Source organism: Dermacentor albipictus, chromosome 2 (assembly GCF_038994185.2).
Source record: "Dermacentor albipictus isolate Rhodes 1998 colony chromosome 2, USDA_Dalb.pri_finalv2, whole genome shotgun sequence".
Taxonomy (NCBI): Eukaryota; Metazoa; Arthropoda; class Arachnida; order Ixodida; family Ixodidae; genus Dermacentor; species Dermacentor albipictus.
Window position 1 is genome coordinate 180,867,333 of NC_091822.1, and position 23,266 is coordinate 180,890,598.

Sequence of the window (23,266 nt, forward strand, 5' to 3'; positions counted from 1 at the left end):
GCATCCCTGATAGAATATGTAAACGCGAGTGAACAAGGACGTAAAAAGAAGCAGACACACACTGTCTCTGTGTGTCTGCTTCTTTCTATGTCCTCATTGAGTCACGCTTACACATTCTATAACTCCGAATTTATTAAGCAAATGCTTACAAGTTCTTGCGGCCGATAGACCCACTATCCTTACTTGTAGAGCTCTCTAGTTATTTGCTATCGCAATCGGTGCTTCGCCTTTCGAGCGGAACTACGATTTTGTTTCTACGCCTCCGTTGTTTGTCGTTTCCCTACTTCCAGAAATCTTCCAATCGCACATTACTAATCTCTATTGCGGACATGTTGACCTTCCCCCTGTTCTCGCTGAACCCAAGGGCTTCAAGGAGGCCAGAGGTGCCTAAAGCAACCGGTGGGCAGATACCTTCAAATTCTAATAAAACATGCTGCATCATTTGCGTGGCTTTATCGCAGCAAGCACATGTTTCTTCTTCCTTCTTGTATCTGGCTTTATATATAAGTGCGTGCTCTAAGGGATCGTGATCTCGCTTCGAATAGTAATGAGCTTCCCTTTGAGTTACCATCAATTGTTTCTTTCCAGATTTCGTTTTTTCTTCGCATGTTGTTAGTCATTGCATGTTTCGTTTCCATTTCTGCCACCCATGAGATCATCTCAACCTCTCTGACTTTACACTTGACGCACTTTGTTGCTGTGTTGCTCACCCTACAGGCCGCATACTTACTGGTACTCTTACTAGTTCTTTTCCTTCACTGTGAATTAATGTTTTTCCTGCACAAACGCCTCAACACTCTCCCATCCCATTTACTTTCTTCCATATTCCTCAGCCGTTCTTCATGAATAATTTTACTGTGAGCTTTCCTCACTTGAAACCTTTTCCAGCCGATATCACCCTGCACAGCCTCATTTGTAGTCTTCCCCTGAGCGCCCAATGCGAGGACCCACAGACCTTTGGTTGTCATCGAGTTCTGATTCTACCCCTGACTACAAGCAAACAACCGCATTTCCAAATGTAAGCACTGGAACCATTACACCTTTTCATATACCCCGGAGCAGCTCGTACCTCATGTATCCCCATAGAGCTCTGCGTGTCATTATGGCCGCATTTCTCTTCCTCTTTGCTGTTATTCTTTTTCCTGTGTTTTCATATCTGTTGCCTTCGTTTATCCATACACCAAGGTATATGTATTCTTTTGCCTGAGGTCTTTCCTGGCCCTGTGCTAACACTGTCTGTTCACTGTGAATAGCATGACACCTGATTTTCCACTGTGAATACCAAGACACCTGATTTTTAACGCTAAATTTCATACCTAGATTCTCCTCTTTCCATCCACAGATATTAGCTAGACGTTGCATATCACCTTGCTTGTTAGCTAGCAAAACAATGTCGTCCACATAAAACAAACCTAGAAGCTGCTGCTCTACTACTGTGCCAACCTGTTTGTATGAGAGATTAAATCCGATATTACTTTCCTCTAGCGCCATTTCTATCCTCACAATGTACATCGTAAATGAATAAAGGGCACCCTTGCCACAGTCCGTCGTCGATATCAACTTTCGTCTCGCTCCACATCCCTTCCTATTCAACGCAAACGGTATTTGCTAGGTAAATCTCCCTCAAAAACTGTAAGCAATCGTCGCCTAAGCCTTCCCATTCCAGAATATCTCACAAAATGTCGCGGTCTACGTTTTCGTAGGCTCCTGTAAGATCTAAGAAGCCACATATAACGGTTTCCTTTCTACTCTGGATATTTCAATACATTACGTAAGGACAAGAGCTGCCGTCTAGCTATTGTGAAGTTCTCCGAATATGCCATTATTCTCTTTCCATGCTTGCAGCTTTAATTCGAATGCCTGCATTGCTAACCACTATATTACGGATGCAAAATGGTCAACGGCCTATATCACTTAATTCTATCCACTCCTCCTTGCACTTTGTCGCCAACTCTCTGGTATACCGCTATATGTTAAGGTTTCATCTATTGTTTTCAACAAAGCTTCCTACACTTTGTTCCTAGTTCAATAGTCAGCCTAACGCGAACCTCGTCTAACCCTGTGTCTGTGCGCTTAGGAATTTACTCTTCGACTTTCTTCCAGTTGAGATTTGTCAGCATCAGCTCTTTTTCCATCTGGTTCACTTTCAAGCTCTTTGTCCCCTCAAATAGAACGTCGTGCTTGCATTGCAAAAATTGGCCTGTTATTTTTCACATGTAATTCAATGCCGCGTCCCTTTCCGGTTTGTTCCTATGTTTGTGTAGGATATGTTGTATCGTTCTAGATTTCCTGCCTAATAATAAGTTTATGTGGTTCCGAAATATTCGAGGTGCGGCCATCATTTTCTCACGTATTTCAGACAACCAACGTTCACTTTCACCTTTCATCTTTTCTTGAACGAGTACTTGAACCACAGAATTTTTTCCCGCTATATTTCACATTTTCTGGCTATTTAATCCTGCGGCAACTGCACTTTTTTTGCCTGCTTGTGCTCTCGGCGTGTTTTTGGTCGTTCGGTGATCACTTCTCCCTGTTCCACCTTGTTTTGGTTTTTTTTTTCTTCTTTTCCAACGAGGATATTGCTTTTCTTTCCGTATTTCGGTCGCTATTACACTTCGAAGCTTATATTCATGCCTTTGCTTGGCCATTTGCCAAGTTCATCTTCCATTCTTGCGACTATATTTGTTATTTGTTTAGCGTTCAAGTTTGGACAGGCCATATTGCGCTCCTTGCTCTCTTTTCCAACTGCGTATCCCATTTTCGAAATGATGCGCTTTTGGTCACTCCCTATGCTGCTATACCCTTCCTCATCGATGACCATTTCTCTCAACTTATCATGAATTCCTTCTGTTATCAGTCAGTAATCAATTGTCGTTTACCGGTTTCCCACTAACCACGTGGTGTGCCCGTCAGACTTAGGCCCTGTATTCAGGATTAATAGATTATTTTGCTCACAAAGATCTAGAATTTATTTCCCGTTCTTTTCGGTATAGCCATGTAGATTCTCTACGTGGGTATTCGGGTCACCTAATAGCATACTCTCGGCATCATTGCCGATACCTTTAATATCAGCATTTCGGAATTTCACTAACTCTTGATTCCTTCCTCTGCAATTTTTTTCAGTCCACAAGTACGTTACGCCCAGCCAAGTTTTCTTTCCACTCATTGTACCTGATAACCAAAGATGCTCTCGACATTTGGAATTTACTCTTTTTCATTTGGCTCCCTGATGCATGAGCATTCCGACTCCCCTCTATTTCTTTCCGACTTAGTTCTGATGCACCCTTCTCAAACATAATTTTCTATCATTGGCGGCTCTTCCGAGTCTCTAAGGTGCGTTTCTGTAACTGCATACACCCTTATTTGTTCTCTGTGTAACTGCTCCTCAACCTCTACCCACTTTTACTTTCTTCTGTCGCCCTGCATGTTTATGTAGGCTATTGCATGGCGAGCTCTCTTTGTTGTTTTCTTCCTTTTTCTATTATTGACGGCTATGCTATTCTGAGGTTCCCCTAGGGGATCTTCTTGATTACTACCTACACTGGCCTTGTGAGCGCCCACGGGCCCCCTAAAAAGCAACAGTGTGACCAGCTAGTCGGCAGCCAACTTCTCGTCCATGCCTGTAATTGAAGTGGTGGATCCGTCTCGTTCAAAACCACCACACCTTCTCACTTCCATGTTTGCTTCGAGAACCTCGAACCCTTTCTCTAGGCTCATTTTCCACATAACCTCATTAGCAGCCACTACGGCTCTTCGTGCGTGACTGTAGGCACCTCTGGCACCGTGCACACAACGATCTGCACCGGACGGGACAGCTTGCGCAAGTCGTCTGCACCCTTCGGCAAGCGCTGGGCTAGTCCTGTACCTTTTTCTGTTTAGTAGTCGTAGTTTAGTAGCCCACCTGCCAGGCATGTAGCCAGGGGGAAGGTACATGCCTGGGAAGGTACATGCCCTCCTTCCCGAAATTAAGTGGCATACACCCCCTCCCCGCCCACGCCATCACTCCTGACACACATTCCTAAATCGCGGCCAAATCAATGTTGAGACTGCACAGCTGTTTGGCGGTCAACATTTTGCTAACCCGCTGTGTTTGCTCAGTGGCTAAGGTGTTGGGCTGCTGAGCACGAGGTCGCGGGATCGAATCCTGGCCACGGCGGCAACATTTCGATAGGGGCGAAATGCGAAAACACCGTGTACTTAGATTTAGGTACTTAAAGAAGGGAATTGCGCTAAAAAAGACACGGACGAGTAAGGACATGGACGGGCGCAAACTCGCGACTGATTTTATTCAGAAGGAACACAAATATATATACCTAGATTCTTATTGCCTAATCATTGCCTAAGCGCACATGCCAAGAACGTTTTTTCTTTCTTATACAAATTTATACTGGAATCACTTACACAATCATCACCTGACTTATCAATGTAAAAAGCTTCTGCGAGTTCACGTGCTACCTGGTTACGACTGCGCCTTAAGATTTTGGTTCTAGCCAGCAAAGGCTGGCATGCTTTATCAGGCGTAGCCAAAGGGCATGCGCCGCAATGTAAGGGCAAATTTGACCCTTTTTCGTTAACCATAGAGAGCTTGTGTTCCCTTAGTCGTTCATTTATACAACGGCCCGTCTGGCCAATGTAAACTTTTCCACATGTCAGGGGAATTTCATACACAACCCCGACCGAACACCTGACAAACTGGGTGGCGTGACGTTTGGTGCAGTCTCGCACGCATTCCTCGCCGGAGACAATCCGGGGGCACAAAGAGGCCAACTTGCGCGGGGCAGAAAATACCACCGGCACACCGTAGCGATTGGCTACATTCTTCAGGTTGTGGGAGACCCTATGAATATAGGGGAGAACCGCCGGTCTGGTCTTCGGTTGACCGCCACCATCTTGAGGTGTTCTAGGTTTCAAGCTTTGCAGAAGCTTCTCTGCCACAGCAGCCACGACGGAAACGGGAAAACCAGCCTTCTGCAACCTGCCAATCTGACTGTTGAGGCAAAATCTTAAGGCGCAGTCGTAACCAGGTAGCACGTGAACTCGCAGAAGCTTTTTACATTGATAAGTCAGGTGATGATTGTGTAAGTGATTCCAGTATAAATTTGTATAAGAAAGAAAAAACGTTCTTGGCATGTGCGCTTAGGCAATGATTAGGCAATAAGAATCTAGGTATATATATTTGTGTTCCTTCTGAATAAAATCAGTCGCGAGTTTGCGCCCGTCCATGTCCTTACTCGTCCGTGTCTTTTTTAGCGCAATTCCCTTCTTTAAGTATGTACGACCGACTCGCCCAACAACGTGCTCTCCTTAGATTTAGGTGCACGTTAAAGAACCCCAGGCGGTCGAAATTTCCGGAGTCCTCCTCTACGGTGTGCCTCATAATCAGAAAGTGATTTATAATCAGAAACCCCACAATTTAATTTTTAACATTTTGCTACCTTTTTCACTCGTTTTGGATGGCGGTAGTCATCGGCATCTCCTGATGTGTGAAGGCCAGTTTTCTCATAGATTCGGTGCCCGAGCTAATAACTCGATATGCGTTCAGTTGTAACCTCCAATTCAACGGTCATGCGCATAGCTGTTGCTTCGTTAGTTCAACCTTCTTCGTTTAGATTGATCCCGGGACCAGGAAAGGGATTCTGTTCGTGGTCACCTGGTCTGTATGCTCGTGGAACGAGTTGCGGACGGTCAAAACACCAGATGCTTTAACTTGTCCTTTTGCTTCATTATTTCCTCGAGTGACGACTCGCCGCGACGGTGGCAGATCCTCTGAATCATATACCCGCGATATGGGTGAGATAAGGTGGAAATAAAATAATGCGAAACAGAGTCCATCATCAAACCCTGGAATAACTCTTAAGATGAAGGTTAAGCTCAGGCCCAACTCCGACGCAGCCCATTCAAATACATGTAAAACACAAAAACGTTTTTTTTTAGATAGCCCCTGGCCAGATTTTAATCAAATTCATTGCGTTTGATAGAGAAAGCTAAACTCTAGTGACTTCTGGAAGCGAAATTTCGATTTATGGCCTGATTTATGGCCTGAATTCTAAAGTTCGGAAAAATAAACCACGAAGTTTATAAATTAATAGCTGTGAAAAACAGATATCGTGGTTCTGTAAACGGCATTCATTAGATCATTCAAAGCGGACAAATTCGATAGGTCATTTTATATCTTACATGAATTCGTTGCATTGTGTACAAGGGCTCAGCACAAGTTGTAATTCCATATTAGAGTTTTTTAGACTCATGTGTAACATATAAATGTCCTCTTTGGATGTAACATCAGATGCAACTCACAGTATTGTGATGTTGTTTTTCCTTGCTGAGTCAGAGAGTTGTACACCGGATGGTTTCGTTTTCTGAAAATTTGCAATTTTATGCCAAATTTTTAATATAAAATTGGCGGCAAAATAAAGAATTGGAAACCAACAGTCATGAGATTGTAAGTTTCTCTTTGAAATTCAACAAACCTCGTCAAATTTGGTGCCGCAGTCGCCGAGAAAAACGAGTTCTTCTTTTAAATGTGTTTAGATAGGAGCCCCCGTGTTAAAGCTTCCTCTTAAACCCTTAAGCAATATCACTGTCTCCCGTTACCTCGTCTGGTATATGTCCATAATTGTACAGCACACTTTTCGTGCAAAATTGGCAACTGGAAACAAGAGTCACAAGGAGTTGAGAAATTAAGCGATATACTAAGAGCGAGAGCCAAGCCAACAGCCTGACAGGAAGAAAAAGCGAATATTAACAAATTTAACCGTTGTTTTTGAAAATCTTTGTGGATCAACATCTTTTTATTTAAAAAGGAAGTAGAGAAAACGCCGCCGAAAGTGGAGAACACTTCCATGTGTTTTGAATGACGCTTCTACCGTTATCAGTCGAGCCATCTGAAGTAGCCACTTCTTTGCTGTGCTTATGTGTAGGTGTATTTTCTAACCTTCCGCGGTGGACGCAGTACGTCTAGAACCGCAGCGTCCTGCGCTCTACACGGTTGTACAGGAGTGACGGACACACATCGTTTCGCAACTTTACAAATAACAATATGAGTCGGCTGTGGCACTTAACTTAGTAGAGCAGCAAACGAGGGATCCAAAACAACTATGATTTTTCTGCAAATGGATATTCCTCTATGATTCTACCAGAGCTAATTCAAAAGCTCTGCTATAGTCGGATACAACTCAAGTCTACAGTGAAGGCCCGTACGCTCTCATAACCGCCAGCCACTGTTCCTCCGCGAGGCTGCAAATAATTCGTACTTCAAAGCTTTCCTGCTTACAATAATCAGGCGATAACCAAAAAATAAAATCATAAGCCCGTAAATTTATACGTTTTCCCTCGCCTATTATGTGCAATGGCGAATGCTTAAATTTTTATTGAATTGAAATAAATTACTTGCTTCGCTGCAACTATGCAGTATATTGTCAAGTTGCATTTCAGTAGGCAGTGAAGTTTCATGAGTAAAACGGGCTAATGAGCAAAAAGTCTTTTGAAGATTTATTTATTATTATAGAGTTTTACATGCCGAAACCATGAGGCATGCCGTAGTAGGGGTCTCCGGAAATTCGGACCACCTGGGGTACTTTAACGTGCACCTAAATCTAAGTACAGGAGTGCTTTCGCATTTCGCCCCAATCGAAAATGCGGCCGCCATGGCCGGGATTGGGATTCGACCCCGCGACCTCGCGCATCGCAGCCCAACATCATAGGCACTAAGTAACCATGGCAGGTAGACTTTAAAAGAGTGAAATGCTCGGACTCCATACACTTTGCCCATGTCTCTTGCGCACCTCATTGCTTCTGTCGATGAAAAGACTCTTCAAGAATAGTAGACGCTCCGGAGGTATCAAGTACGACGCCATTTTGAAAACACCGCATTACGACGATTGTGTTTGCTTCTGTGATTGGCTGGCGGAGTAACAGAACCCCGCGTGGGCAGCGTACCTTGGTTGTCAACTGCTGTTTTGTTTAAGTAGTATGCTACCATAGAGATCTTTATTTAACACTTTCGCTTCTTTAATTGTTCTTGGCAGTGTTCTTCTTGCGCTTCTTTCCTGCGCAAGTCCATTTGATGTGGTTCCTTGTTGGCCTAGTAAAGGAGAGGTGTATCTCACAGGTGTACCTGTGAGATACACCTTTTTCACTTCTCTTTTGCGGGTTCAAGTGTCTTTATGGCGAATGGTGGGCGTTATTAACACTTCTACTTGTTAAGGTACCCCCCTCCCCTCATTTGCATAGAAACGTTACCTTCGGATGCCCCCCCCCCCCCCCCCCCCGAATAAAATAATCCTGGGTGCGTGCGCGCTGCCTGCTACTATGACAATGTTGCGTACGTGGGCATTTTCTCCGAGCTTCGCTTTTGCTTGCTCCACGACGGAACTCAGTGTCCGCGCTGAATGGATGGATGGATGGATGGATGGATGGATGGATGGATGGGTGGATGGATGGATGGATGGATGGATGGATGGATGGATGGATGGATGGATGGATGGATGGATGGATGGACGGACGGACGGACGGACGGACGGACGGACGGACGGACGGACGGACGGAGGGATGGATTGATGGATGGATGGATGGATGGATGGATGGATGGATGGATGGATGGATGGATGGATGGATGGATGGACGGATGGATGGGTGGGTGGGTGGATGGATGGATGGATGGATGGATGGATGGATGGATGGATGGATGGATGGATGGATGGATGGATGGATGGATGGATGGATGGATGGATGGATGGATGCTATGAGCGTCCTCTTTGGAATGTGGGGATGCGTTGCGCCTCCAAGCTCTTGCTGTTGTACTGCCTAATGTCCTTCCTACTTAGGTTAAAAAAAAAACATTATGAACTACGACACCCAAATTTTCTGATCCCCTATCGCGAACTGTGTTGTGTACGTCTCCGTCTTCTGTCGTTTCTCTAATTTTCTTCCACCAATCCTCCAATGGCCTCTTACTAATGCATATTGCGGACATGTTTATTTTTCCACTGCTCTCGCTGAACCAAAGGGCTTCAAGGAGGCCAGTGGTGCCTAAATCGACCCCTGAGCAGATATCTTCACATTCTAATAAAACATGCTCCATAGTTTCCCTATCTTTACCGCAGCAACCATGTGCTTCTTCTTCCTTCTTATATCTCGCATTCTAGATGCGTGTTATGAGGCATCCCGATCTCGCTTCGAAAAGTTGTGAGCTTCCATTTGAGTTATCATAAATTGTTTTTTTCCTGATTTCTTTTTTTTTCCTCTTAAGTAGTTACTCATGGCAGATTTCTTTTCCATTGCCGCCACCCATGAGATTATTTCAGCCTCTCTGACTTTCCGCTTGACCTTCTTTGTTGCTGTGTGGCCCACCCTACAGGCCGCATACTTGCTGGTAAGCTTCCTAGTTCTTTTCCTTCACTGTGAATCAATGTTTTCCTGTACAGATACCTGAACACTCGCCCAGCCCATTTACTTTCTTCCATATTCCTGAGCCGTTTTTCATGCTCAGTTTTACTGCGAGCTTCGCTCACTTCAAAACTAGTCCGGAAATGCCGAAATGCACGACTGCGAGCGCCATCTGGTCGCGCTACCAGGAACCCCAGCGGCGCACGCGAGCGGCGGTGTGGTAAAGGTAGGTTGCATAATCGCGGTCTCAGACATCTTGGTCACACCACATGTAATGTTTTCCAGGCCATTCTACGCGACGGATTTCCGAAAATTTGAGCGTAGCGACGTCGCCACCCCGATATACAGCTCGGGCTTAAGGTTTCGGATGCTACGGTTGCTTCCGCCCCGTCTAGACGTATGCTCTCATTGCGTGTAAAAGCTCCAGGATAAGCTGACCAACCACGAAGAGAAATGTTTTAGGCAGAAATGAACAGGATAAAGCACATTGCAGTCTTACCTTTACAAGAAAAATCACCGTTTTTTCTACTGCGAGGCGGTTGAAATGTAACTCAAACATACATGAGAAGGGGTACATTGACGTAATATTTTCGATAATTCTTTTTTTATGCGTTGAATGAAGGTCCTAAACCTGTAACCAATCAGAAAGGTTCTGCTAGCTTCAGAGCACCCTAAATAATAATTTGTAATAGCTTTTCTGCAGACAGTTTCGGTATTGCTGTCATTACCGCTTTAAGCTCCAAGAAGCTGCAACGCCGAGCATTGCGGTCCGTTCATGAGTGGCTTTCTCCAGGCGTGCAGTGTTGCTTTTATCGTATTACAAACATATATTTCGCACCACTCCGCATAAGATGATAATTGACATTTAAAGCTAATTCCCTGCTCGTCATTTGCGTCACGTTTTCTTCGTCAATGTTCGCGTTAACAGGTCTGGTACATTATTTATTGTTTGTCTGTTAGTTTGCTCGGGAAATCGCCACAATCAATGAGAGAAGCAAGGGCGTCGTTCGTTGCACTTACTCGAAACGATTTTTCGTCCTTGTCTCGCAACTGGTCTTTTTCAAGTTTTATCTAAACAGAAGAAAGTGCAAACAAACAATCGTTGCAGCTTGACATGTAACACGAATGACCTCCTGGCAGTTCATGCAGTGTAGTAGAGCGCTCTTGTCAGCAGATCGTTGACAACGAGAGCCAGCCACAGATTCGAGAGAAGGAAGGAGGACTCGCCCATTGTACTTGAGTAATCCCTACGTGAAGCTTCCGTGCAGCCGGCGTCGAACGATCAGACGCGCGTACAATGGAGGAGCCCTTCTTCTGGATCTCGTTTCTGGACGTGTCCAACAGCTTTCGCTGTACTGCACGGAATTGGTCATATGGAGCGCAGTCTCATACGCACACTGATTAAGATCAGATTGTTAAGCACCGCAAGCAATTAATTAATTTAATTATTAAAACGAAATTCTGGCGCCGTGGCCAGGATTTCATCCTCGCATCTCATGATGGTAATGGTGGTGGCAGCATTTAATATTATTATTATGAGGATTTACTTATGTCCCCTTTGAAATGGCGTGGTGAGCACTAGTCACCTAGCCTGCTTCAGTTGTTCACGCATGCTAGACGTGCCTCTCATTCTAGCATTTTAACGCGACAGCGTTAAGGAGCTCGTGTCGCTGAAAAGCCGGTGTCGTCGGTGTCGACCGTGAGCGATAAATCCCGGAAGGCGTTTCGTAAACAGAAAACAACTTGCAAGATCGGCTGGGTGAGAATCAAACCAGGGTCTCCGGAGTGTGAGACGGAGACGCTACCACTCAACCACGAGTTCGCTGCTTCAAGGCGGCTCGAAAGCGCGTCTACTTAATGCGGTGTTGCCTTAGAAACGTGCCGTACAAAGTTATACTGCGGTGTATATCGGTAATTATGAGCCTGTAACTTATAGAAGTCGCAGTTACACGAAAAACAAAGTACGTTTTTGCTACACTTCTCCGCTCTGCGCACACGCAGAGCCATCTTGCGGCAAACACAGAGGACCCCCTCCCCGCAATGGGCGGCGCTGCCCCAACACGTGGCGCGCCACTTGCCCGCTTCACCCCTTCGGGCCGTGCGGGGACCGGTGCGAGGATGCCCCACTACCCTTGCGTTTAGTAATATTTCTCGCTCTCTCCCCTTCCAACTTCCAGCGTGCGTCACTCGCACTCTCGTGTTTAGGCGACGCGGCCCCTCTTTCCGCTCATAGCGCGATTCCTAGGTGCAGAATCCGATGCGGGAAGCCTCTGACGTGATCGCTGCGCCTTAGCTCGTTTGGTGCTAAGGCGCAGCGATCACGTCAGAGGCGTCCCCTGCGATGCGTCCCGTGCGATGCGTCCCCTGCGATGTGCGCCGAGCTGCTTACGAGGAGTCATGCGTCTGCGTGGTGCTCCCAAGCGAGATGAGGGACGATCTCATCGAGGCGTCAGCCCCATGATCGCGTCGGCCTTCATGGCGCGTCGCGGTCCGGCTGTCCGTGCCGATCAAGCCGTTTAGCTGGCGTAGATCGTTTCTCTCTCCGAGACACCGAGTTCCTTGGTTCGTTCCGCTTGCTGAGGTGCACGTTTCGTTGCCGCGCCGAACGCTCACCGCGTGATTGGTGGATGCAAAGTCCGATTCGGGGCGCCCGCTAAGTGATCGCTGCGCCGTAGCGCATTGTCTTACACCCCTTGGCGGGTCGACGGGAACGCTATCGCGTTCCACTCTTGAAGGCGAAGCTAAAGCGTCCTCCAATTTTCGGGTACATCTCTTTATTCCTTTTTCGCTTGCTGAAAACTTCTCTATCTACGTTGTACCGCTACCTATGCTTGTAACGGATCCGGTCGTGTCAATTTCTTTTCTGTTTCTTTTTTCACCAATACTCTAACCGTCCCTTACTTAACTCGACTGCTGACCGGTTCATCTTTCGGTCCACTTTAAATCCAAGCGCTTCTGGAAGGTGAATGTTGCCTTCGAGTCTCATTGGGTGAATCCCTTCGCATTCCATTAGGATGGGCTGAGTGGTCTAAGGATATCCGCTGCAGCACAGCCATAGCCACAGCGTCACCACGGCGCGCGTAACTCACGCACTTCTATCCGTCTCTGAACAAATTCAGAGAAATCTGGAATGACTGGCTGTAGCCGTTCATAGTTGCCCTGTGGACGATTGGGAATGCTCCCATGCTACAGCTTCCTATGAAACCTGGTAGTGTTGGCTGTCTGACTTCTGTGGCCTTTGGCATTCGAAATGCGGAGGCACCCAGTACTGCAGCTTCGGTTAGCTGAATGATTAGAAAGTCCGCGATCATAACTGGTGGAATGTTAAAAAAACACAAGTTCTGAGATATTGCGTGCGCAAGAGTTGACCTTATCATTATGAGGCCCACCGTATACGGGGGTGCACCCCGGATTCATTTTCTTCATTTATGATTCTTCAACGTGCGCTGAAATCTAAGCACAGAAGCATTCTTACGTATCGCTGCCATGGAAACGCTCCCGCCGCGGGCGGTTACGAACCCGCGACCTCAACATCAGCAACGCGACGCCATCGCCACTAGGCTACACCGCTGCATGTGCAGCTTAAACCATCAACGTCAAAGTCACGGCCATTTTTATCGCTGCGTATACCACTTCGAGGTTGCGGCCATCACAGCGAGTCCGTCGCTAACGCGTCCCAAATCAAGGCCCCGCTTTGATATTGTAGCAGCGTACGACTCAGAATATTTGAAGCAGCCCCCCGTATAATGGCGGCAGAAAGTCGCATTTGGTTTCATTCGTATATATACACAGTAAGTAATTAAAACAATCGTTAACCAATCTTTTACAAACTATGGCGCCATATGCGATTATGAGACCTATGGTGTTCGGTCATACGTCCTTTTCCACCACCAAGACAATTTTGTGTACTAATTACCCGTATAATTATTAATCGTAAATTAAAAGCCTTTTATTTAGTGAGTTATAGCTTCAATTCACACGGGAAATGTATTATGGTGTCTTAAAAGATGCCACTCCATCGCTTTCAGCGCGTTATGTCCTCTGAAATTATTTTCCACACATTGCGCGTTGAGAGCGAAATAGAAAATGTGTCGCGTGATCACGTGTATGGCCATGTCATGACACCACCACACAGATCACAGCGGTGTTTCGCAAGAACTAAATACGCACATTGCATGACCCGGTGACCAGGTGGTCACTGCGTACACTCTGCTATCATCATGCGTAGTTACACGCAGTTCGCGATCAAGGGAAGCCAACACCATTAAATCAACAACGACAGCTTGTCACTTCCAGAGGATTTCCGAGTCCGGCCATTCGCTTGAGATCAATTTCGGGATCGCTACTGTTACGACACTAACTTAGGTAATCAGGTGACATTTTCTGGTATTGCACGTGCTAAACGTAATGCACCGAAGAATAACTGCACAAGAGATAGCCTACTGACAACAACTGAATGGGATGTTTCTTGACTCAATAAGAACTTTCCAATTGGAAGTCGTGTCCTTGATTAAATTATTCAAAAGCCTTTAATAATTCCTTCTGATTAGGCAGATATTGAGTGCAGAAGAGTTATGCCGAAGGCGGCAGAAAGCTTATGACTGAACACCGTTGTTCCCATAACCGTATATCGTATTAATTATTCTTTTCCTTTCATAGCTGGAACAACCTGTATATTATCCATCGACAACACATAAGGAAGTGTCTGGTCGTTTCGTCAAATAACAAAAAGTAAGATTTGCATAACAAGCTAAGGTTCACCATAGAAGTATTTCAGCTTTGGCGAACAGCGGTGTCTTACGTTCTTGCTCGAGAAGTCACTGAAGAACAGGTCTGTGACGTAGCAGCCGCAGGTAGACAAGGTGTTCCAGATGAGGAACAGTCGAAACTTCTGCTTTGCCTGACTCTGCGTTTGCAACAGAATTGACGACAAGAATCAGCAGTCATACAAGGGCGCTCCTCTAAGCAGTACTGGCATGTAAGGCAAACACCTTCGCCTGACAAATGGAATTGCATGGATGGTGCAGTGATGCGACAGGACACACGTATTACGAAGATATGCAGCTCGGTTTCAACAATAACGAAATGAATAGACACAAAATGGCCTCTGTTCTTGCGCGACAGATTTGCTAACGGTGAAACGAAACGCACCCTAACGCGCTCAATGTTTCAATTTAGCTGTCTGTTGCCAAGCTTACTTGAATTAGACACTGGCGTCTGTCCCCTGTCATGGTTACCGCGTCGAATTCGTGTGCGTGATGTTGCGTCATAAAGACGCATCACCTTAATGCGGTAGCCGAAGGTAGGATGAGTGAGTGAAATTTACACCTAGTGAATCCATACAAACTGCATCCCATCACCATGTGGGAGAACGTGGTGCTTAGCGATTGCCTCCTGCACTGCGGAGCGTTCAGGAGAAGCGTGCAAACCAGAAACAGGCACCACCTCGTTTCGGATGCTATCGCACGAGGGCTGGCACGCTATGCTGTCCATGTGAATTCTGAGCCATGACATCATAATTATGCACTCCATGAGCTATATCGTCGCTTTTTCATAGTGCGCCTGGTAATTAATCTTCGGAGACATCTCCCTCTATAGTACCAAGGTCGCTCAAGGCTTTCAATTCCGACACTTAAATAACCTAGAACCGCTGTATGAGGACACTGGCGACTAAGTGCGTTCCGGAAAACACGTCACGCCCGATGCGATTATCCGCCAATGTTGTTTGCAATCCTAGAAAATTCTAATCAAGAGACAAATCTGGAAACGAGAGCTTACGCTGTTCACGTACCGGGTTTCTCAACGCATAGAGCATGGTTACGTCGCTGACTAGGTTGAGGGCACATCCGACGCCATAGATAATGGCGAAGATGACTCCATCCTCTGTATGAAAGGAGCAGCAATGAAGGCGGAGCAGGTGCTCCGGTAAATGGTAAAAGAGTAGTTCACATCGCGTGAATTCATTCGAAAACAGGAGTCTGCATTCCGTGATCACCAGTGTGCAGTAGCTGAGCAGAAATTTTATTATCAAGGTGTAGAAAAGCATAATTTCTCGGTTATACTGCTTGTAGCGGCCAATTCTAGAACCGCTCTATATCACTTTTTATGTGGGCATCAAATCCAAAGACTTCAGACATGTTGCATTCGAAGAACGGCTGCTCATCCCTGAGGTGATTTCGTGAACCTGGCGCACCACGACATATCAACCTCGAATTCTTGAAGACATTCGTACATTTCTGCCAGTTAGCGAGGCAAAATGTGACAGGCGTGGACTGGCCTCGTTGTCTTCGAGCGCGCCTCCGATATATATATATATATATATATATATATATATATATATATATATATATATATATATATATATATATATATATATATATATATATATATATATATATATATATATATATATATATATATATAAACACCTTTATAGCCCGGACCTAAAGACAGTGCACATCGCGTGCAATTTAATCTTTTAAGCTTTTAAAGTTCACGTGACAAGAAAGTATTGCTTCAACGTGATTGGCAAATGAAGAACGAAGAGCAAAATACAAAGACCTTAGCGGAAAGTTTGGACCGCTTGAAATATATTTCTATTCCTGCTCTTAGTACAAGCGCCGTATTGGCTGCTCGCACCGTTTGGACGTGGCGTAATGAGTTCCGAAAGCGCTTGCACGTCGTCTGAAGCTCTGGTCGCAAAAGCTTCGTGTCGTGCACCCAGGCGCCGCCTAAGATGTCCACCGAAACAGATGTTTGCTGTGCCGCACCGGCATCATGCACATCGATTGTAAAGGCGGAGGCAACGGAGGCAGCTGAGGCAAGACATGGACGCGTCACCCCGTGATCAAAGATGGCGGCGCCCACGGGCTCGCCATGATGCCGTGAAAATGGTCTATAGTCCAGAAAACACGGTACCTTCATCTAAAGCTGACACCAAATTGCACCTTAAGCTCAACGTGTAGCTGTTCTGCCTCATGATGTGCGTTCCGCTCCTACAAGGGCAAAAACAGTGGCCTGCTCTCTTCTGCTAACCAATAAATGAATTATCTAATTAGGTACATACAGGAGTCATCTTGGAAGTATACGTTCGACATTTCGACTTGCTCTTCGAATGACGTCGTTTACTTAAAAGGTTTGTTTATGGACAAAATGCTCCTGTGAAGACCGCAACTTTCGTGTTTTTCTTATATCTGCGCCCTCCATAGTGGCTGGCAATAAATCTCTGCATAGCGAACAAAACCATTTCCATACATTTGAAGCTATACGCTGCTAAATATGAGTATAAATTGTCACAAAAGTCGTCATAAAAACATTGAATAGTGCCAGCAGTGCAGGAGGAAGCAAAGTAAGCTCTGATAGCATGGAATTGAGTGATTTAAGTCGTAAAAAGATATGCCTAAGGACGTCCGGACTAGCAAGGTGCGCAGATTTAATTATTAGCAATAATTACTCACTGTTGGGTCCACTACCGAAAAACAAGACACTTGCAACGACCCAAAAAATGTTGCTCGCCTGCAAAGAAACAACAGAAATGTATCCTTAGGCTCTTGAGAATGCTCGTTGGCACGAATATATTAAATTAAATAGGTTTATTTATCTACCTATTCAATTTGTCTGACTGACAGCGTTGACTGATTTGATCCAACGTTACTATTAGCTAAGCCAAGGCTTGATGCTAAATGAATTTTGAATTTGAATTTACTTATTTTCCATCAAAAATAAAAGGATGCCTGAACTAAAAATTGAAAAAGTTAGTTAACATTACCGATGTTAAGTTCAGCCTTGCAGGGCTAACAACACAACAAAGAGTAAACCATCTGCATAAATTTATGATCTTCAATATCTTTAGCAAATAGTAAAAAACTAAATACAAGACACATCCAATGATACATGCCAAGCCATTATCGCAAATTTTCAAGCTCTGAAATAAACCGTGCATAAATATTTGATAGACACATCTCTACACACTTAACGATACTTAATGGCAGCATTTCAAAATTGATACTCATATGCTGTATACAATAATAAAAAAACGCATGACTTTCAACTGTATAAGTTCAATCATGGTGTATGCGGTTCGCACTTCCGTTTTAAGGAAGACGGCATTTCTGAGAGTGACCCTCAATAAAAGTTTGTTGACAATTCTTAACGTGTACATGTCTATGTAGACTGCTTCGTGGGCTGTACAAGGCACAGGAGTATTTACAGCTTCGTTTACTACAAAACAAGGTTCGAAGGTAACACAAAGATGAGTAAAACATAAAAGTTAAAAATTTTTTACGCATTCGTAAACCACGATCCGGTAGATTTCTAGCGCCCCTTGTGTAAGAGCGTTCCCCTGCGTTGTTCGCCAGGAAGCCTTGGTGTAGGTTGGGACAAACGTAGGCATGGTGGAAGTAAAAACAGAGAAGAAGACCTGACGTCACTATTTGTTAAACTCAGTGATGCCGGGAGATGGCGTGGCTTGCGCACACCCTACACAGCGACCGGACCAATGGATCCGATCGCGGTGTTAACCATCGGGACACCGTTGCCTAAGTAATTTCGTCAGAGTATTGCGTTGTAGCATTGAAAGGAGTTCGTAACGAACTCCACAGGTCAGACTGTAAGACCGGTTGGTCCCCTCCACTTTTGCCCGTTTTCTGAAACAAATCTGTGCATTCTCACCGTACCGCAAGACCGCCGGGACACCTTAGGCATGTCTGGCCCTATGGCTAGCCCACCTGCAGTTTCTGAGAACAAACACGTATGCCTGTCGTGGCTTTACGGGAATCGTTTTGCTTTATTCAACAATTCCCGGGCGTCCGCGCGGTGGAGATGTGACGAGCCACAGCGCGCCAACGAAGAGGCCAGCAGAGGAGAACGTCGATACGCGGTTACATACACTGACCACAACCACACTTATATTGTTCTCACGATAAGTGTACCTTCATGTAAACAAAGTTCTGTGCTATCATGCGTCGGGTGCCGAACAGTAAGCGCGCATGCGTGCAGCTATAGCGCGTTGACCGGACCTACACATGCGACAACCCGCCGTTCGACGTGCGCGCAGGCGCACACGTTCTTCTGTCGGGCCTTGTCCACTCTTGCACGGCATCCGCCAACCTTCACTTACCTTCGCCCCTCGAGCACACAGATAACACATCTGCTGTAAGGAGGGTTCGTCCCTTAATTATGCTATGTTCAGACTACGTTCGTAAGGCGCCTATTTTTCGTAACATGCGTAAGCGGAAGCGCAACAAGCGTATGCGTCTAGTTCACACTGCGAACGTAAAGGTTACAACGTGCGCAATTCAGGCAAAAATCGTGGGTGAGAGTGTTAAAGGGTCGGCAACATTTACGACTGTTATATTACGACCGTTGCGACACAGCCAATGACCGATAAGCTTTCGGTTTTCAACAACCGGTGACGACACTTCCGTCCTCCCGTCTGCAGACAGCTCCGGGAGCGGGAAGTGCCCTTCCGCCATTCCGTGCGCACGATTAGGTTGGCTGTGTTCGTGAAAGTTTGTGCAGTGCGCCTTGCGAGACTGTTTTCAGTTCATGTGGTTTATCCGTTAGGGGAATCGATGGCCGCAGGTGCATGCTCCGAACTTCGATGAGTGGTCTCACTAGGTTTTCAAAGAAGCGGAACTGCGGGGGCGACATGCGCATGAAGTTATGAAACATCGCAGCGTCAACTCGGAGCTTGGCGAAAAGGTTGTGAAAATCGCCGTCTACGGCCCTATCGAGAAATAGTTGCCGCACCCAAACCCTTCTGCGTCGCCTCCGTCGTCTTTGGGCGACTGAATACATGACTATAAGTTTGTTTTGAGCGTGAATTTCTTCGATCTCGGCCAGCGCTCGCATGTTGACAGGAGTCATATTGGACCGCTGGTGACGTCGATTCTGCAGCTCCAAATTTGATTGGCCTGTTGTAAAAGCCGTAATTTACGCAGCAGTAAATGTGAACAAAGGTGCCGGCTTAACTGCCGTAACGTTTTTACAGCCGTTACGTTCGATACGCCGAAAGAGCTGTTACGCGCGTTACGACCGTAGTGTGAACATAGCTTTACTCAGAGGAGCCGCTTCTATCGCATCATTCCACATGGCTGTTTTGCGTGCCACAAATGGATCGTCCCTTCTCAAGAGCGAGAACACTGCACCGCTGACACTGATCTGCAAGGAGTTGATCGCACATATTCGGAAGCACGGCGATTTCAGTGTGTGATGACGCGTTAGCATGGATTCACCAGAGACGGGTAATATGTACCCAGATCGTCCTTGTTCCATGGCGTGTATACGTGGCTCACGGCGTTGCGTGCGCACTCGTTTCATGCTTTTTATTTCTTCCATTCTCACCTGGCCACAGCAACAGCCGGGAGAGCACCGTCTATATAAAACGGCGGAACACAACACGGAGAGTAACGCGATCCTGTATAAACGACGCCTTTGCCACGGCACGAGACCTATACTGGGCAGTACACGCTTGAGGACTGCCCACCATAGCCAAACCGCCATTGTGTTCCGACAACATGGCCGCTACAGCAAAAATTACCACATGTCTTCAACCACACTTTTCTCCTAAGGCGCGGAGTGGGTAGGGCCTCTCTAGTTTTTTTTTTATTTTCCTTCCTCCGTGCACGTAGGCCAGTAGTCCGGTGGTTCTGAGCGTCTCAGACGTTTGTTATATCTAGCTGTGCCTTGCTTTATTGATACCTTGCCTGTGTAGCCATGTAAGCAGTCACAATGTAACTTGCAGAAATTATTTTCCCCCTTAAAACCCTTACCACTACCACCGGACCAGTAGCTATGGTTGAAGACAACATAACGCATGCCGCAGTGGGAGAACCCGGATTATTTTTATGCGAAGCGTATTACTAGAGCTCAACCCAGCTCCTTAGGCGCGGCGGTGTCGCCTTCAATACCACGTGACACCATGACGTCACGACAGAGGAGAAACGGGGCTCCAACTCGCGCCATCGCTCGCGGCGTCGCCTTCAAGGCTGATCACGTGACACCGTGACGTTATGACAGAGGAGAAACGGGGCTCCAACTCGCGCCGTCGCTCGCGGCGTCGCGGCGGTATATAAGCAGCTGCGCTTGCCTCTGCTTGACACTCACGAGGTGAGATGCCTCCTAGAGGCAGAGCTGCTCGTTGGAATCAGAAGCGAAGGTTGCGGCGTGCTACAGAGACTGTTTCTAGGTGGCTTTGCTATAGAGAAATGGCTTTGCTACGGCGCAGCGACTACGCGCCCCGCATCGGACGCGGTGAGCGTCGAGCAACGCAGCGTTCGGCGCGACAACGAAATATACGCCTGAGGAAGCGCCGTACGCCTGAGCCGACGCCGACGACACCGGCTTTTCTGCGACACGAGCTCCTTAACGCTGTCGCGTTAAAACAAAGGCTAGTATGCTTCGCATCCTGGGCTTAACCTTAGCTAAGCCACAGCCAGTTTTTTTTTATCTCATTGGATTCTTCACCGTGCGCTCATCTGAGTAAAAGTGCCTTCGTGCCTCTCATCAACAAGTTGCTGCCGCCACGACGTGGATCGAACCCGCGACCAGGAGGTTAGCAGCGCACAAATCTTAAGAGATACTCGCTTCCCATGAGAAGCGTCGTAAGAGACATCACTAAGGATGGCTGTTGGGAATAAGCAATAATCTTCATAAATAGGCCTGGTACTGTTTCGATCCGCCTACTTACGGTGCAGAAGTAGAGAATACAGCGGAGAAACCGCAGGTCTTGCATCGCGGGAGGAGAAGCAGCGCGGAACCGAGAGCTTGCTGGCTTGTTCCGTGACGCAAAAACTCGGGTCGTTTCTTCTTCTGCCTTTGGCACGTTCAACGTGCGCGCGCCTCGTGAGAAGGCTGTGGGTTTAAACCATTAATTGGACGGAAAAACAAGGTGAATAATAAGAATCATAATGAATTAGATTTTAATTACGCAGATGCCTTCCAGTAATAAGAAGTGCCGAATGTTAAATAAACGAGTCTTGAGACCATAAAAAAATTAGCAGAATTAGGTGTTCCGGTAAGAAACGGGCGCCGGCTCGGTCAAACCTTTGACTGCACTTAGCAACCATGATGATGATTTCTGTTGGTATCTCCATGGAAACGGGACGGCGACAGAGAGATTACATAGCCCGCTTGAGGCAATGAGGTTTTACTTCAAATAGTGCATTCTAGCATATTGCCTACCTCTCCCATCTGTACTCGCCTCGATCTTCCCTCTCTTCACAAAAAGTCTTGAATCTACTATTGTCTATCTCAGTAGTACCTTGCTCAAATGTGGAAGTCGCAGAATTAAATTGCCCAAAAGGAAGGGCGAAAGCCCCTAAAGATTTGACAATCCGCGCTCCGTCCTCTGCTCGCCACTTTATTAGATGAAAGGAATCGTCCCTGGTACAGATAACTTTACGAGATAATGCAGAGGTAGGCAGAATGCTACATTGCGACATAACCCCCAATCACACATGATGGGTGACTATATTCGTCGCCACTCTGACCTAAAGGAGATATTATTAGCGATCATCATCATCACCACCACCAAACCTACCATCATTGTCATCATTATGATAATTATCGTCATCGTCGTCATCGTTACCGGAACTCGTCATCCACCCGAGAATACTATGAAGCTGCCAGGGAAACGAGTGCTGGCTTCTGGAAAATCTCGCAATCTTTGTGAAGCGAAGCCTTCGTGAAGCGTTTGATTAAACGCTATTAATTTGCATATCTTATTCTTGGATCCTTGGCGCAAAGGAAACTGCCGGGCTCGCATGCGCATACTACGCAATGGGAAATACAAGGCACTCACATACAAAGCTAGTTGACGTTGGTCCTATGGAAGTATGTATAAGTACCATTGTAGCTCAACGCTTAGAAGATCGGGTTGCTGTGCTGGAGGGCCGAAGTTCATTCTTAGCAAAGGGCATGTAATTTAACTTTCTTTTTAGTGTGACTTTTTGAACAAGACAGCAACAGCGCCCAGAAGCCATGGTGAGGAAATTCCAGGGAGTGATCACAAGGAAACCTTCACTTTATAAATTCCTGAAAAAGGACTAATGCTTCTTCAACTGCTAAGCAGTGTCGAACGTGGTTTGCATTGTAGCTTCGCGCTGCTCACGAATTAGTGACAGTATTTTTGCCGGTCAGAAAAAGAACTTTTGCAGCGAAGCTGGGACCGGGATATGACACGCTGTAAAGCGCTATCCTGAAAACTTCCACCAAATATTCGATATAAATGCGACAGTTCAAAATGATGACAAAGTCGTGCAAGAGAGCCGCTGGAGCTAACGCAATGGGATATACGTGTGTTATTGGACATATCACGGGGGATGTATGGTGCGGAGAAAGTGAACATTGTGCTTCGTAATACAGGCTGTTGTGGGAAATTACAAAATTCTGCTAGTTTTGGCTCTCCACTATGAATGACGAGAGCCGAAGCGGCGCAATGTTTACCGTGGTTGCGGATGTGGCGTGCACGCGGTCTCACGGTGATCGTGCAAAGTGACATAAGCCTACGGTTCCTTTTCTTTTCCTATGTATGAAGACATGGTGTGTGAACCCTTCTGCGAGCTCGTAACTTCAACAGACGAGTGCACACTCCTGCAGAACCGCTTGCACGACTGAGTGGAATATTTTGTCATTACACGGAGGAGAGTAAGAACATCTACGTAGTACATCGACTTTTTTCGCAGGCCGACGCGGGAACGTCGATACGTACGTGGCACAGAGAAGAGCCGTGAACCCGTGACAGAAGCGCAGATTGAACGCCAACCGGAAGCTATACATCGTGAACAAGCTGGATATCGAACGCCGGTGGCCGCTTCCGCGCCATCTGGCGTATATCAACGTCCCGAGAGCCAACAGGAACGAGGTTTGTAAGGTTCGA

General features: G+C 46.3%; 1 protein-coding gene across 2 annotated transcripts in view; it reads right to left on the reverse strand.

The window, feature by feature from the left end:
- LOC135919335 (mediator of DNA damage checkpoint protein 1-like) overlaps positions 1 to 21,203 on the reverse strand; it is a 28,304-nt gene extending 7,101 nt beyond the window's left edge. The window contains exons 1-5 of one of the 2 annotated variants that reach the window (XM_065453086.1): positions 21,077 to 21,203; positions 16,845 to 16,902; positions 15,179 to 15,270; positions 14,189 to 14,293; positions 10,408 to 10,458 (exon numbers count right to left, since the gene is read on the reverse strand). In XM_065453086.1, coding sequence (XP_065309158.1) covers positions 10,408 to 10,458; positions 14,189 to 14,293; positions 15,179 to 15,270; positions 16,845 to 16,902; positions 21,077 to 21,121 — 351 coding nt within the window. In that variant the 5' untranslated portion in view covers positions 21,122 to 21,203. The remainder of the gene's footprint in view (positions 1 to 10,407; positions 10,459 to 14,188; positions 14,294 to 15,178; positions 15,271 to 16,844; positions 16,903 to 21,076) is intronic. The other variant, XM_065453087.1, reaches the window with a different exon arrangement.
- Positions 21,204 to 23,266: the final 2,063 nt, after the last annotated feature.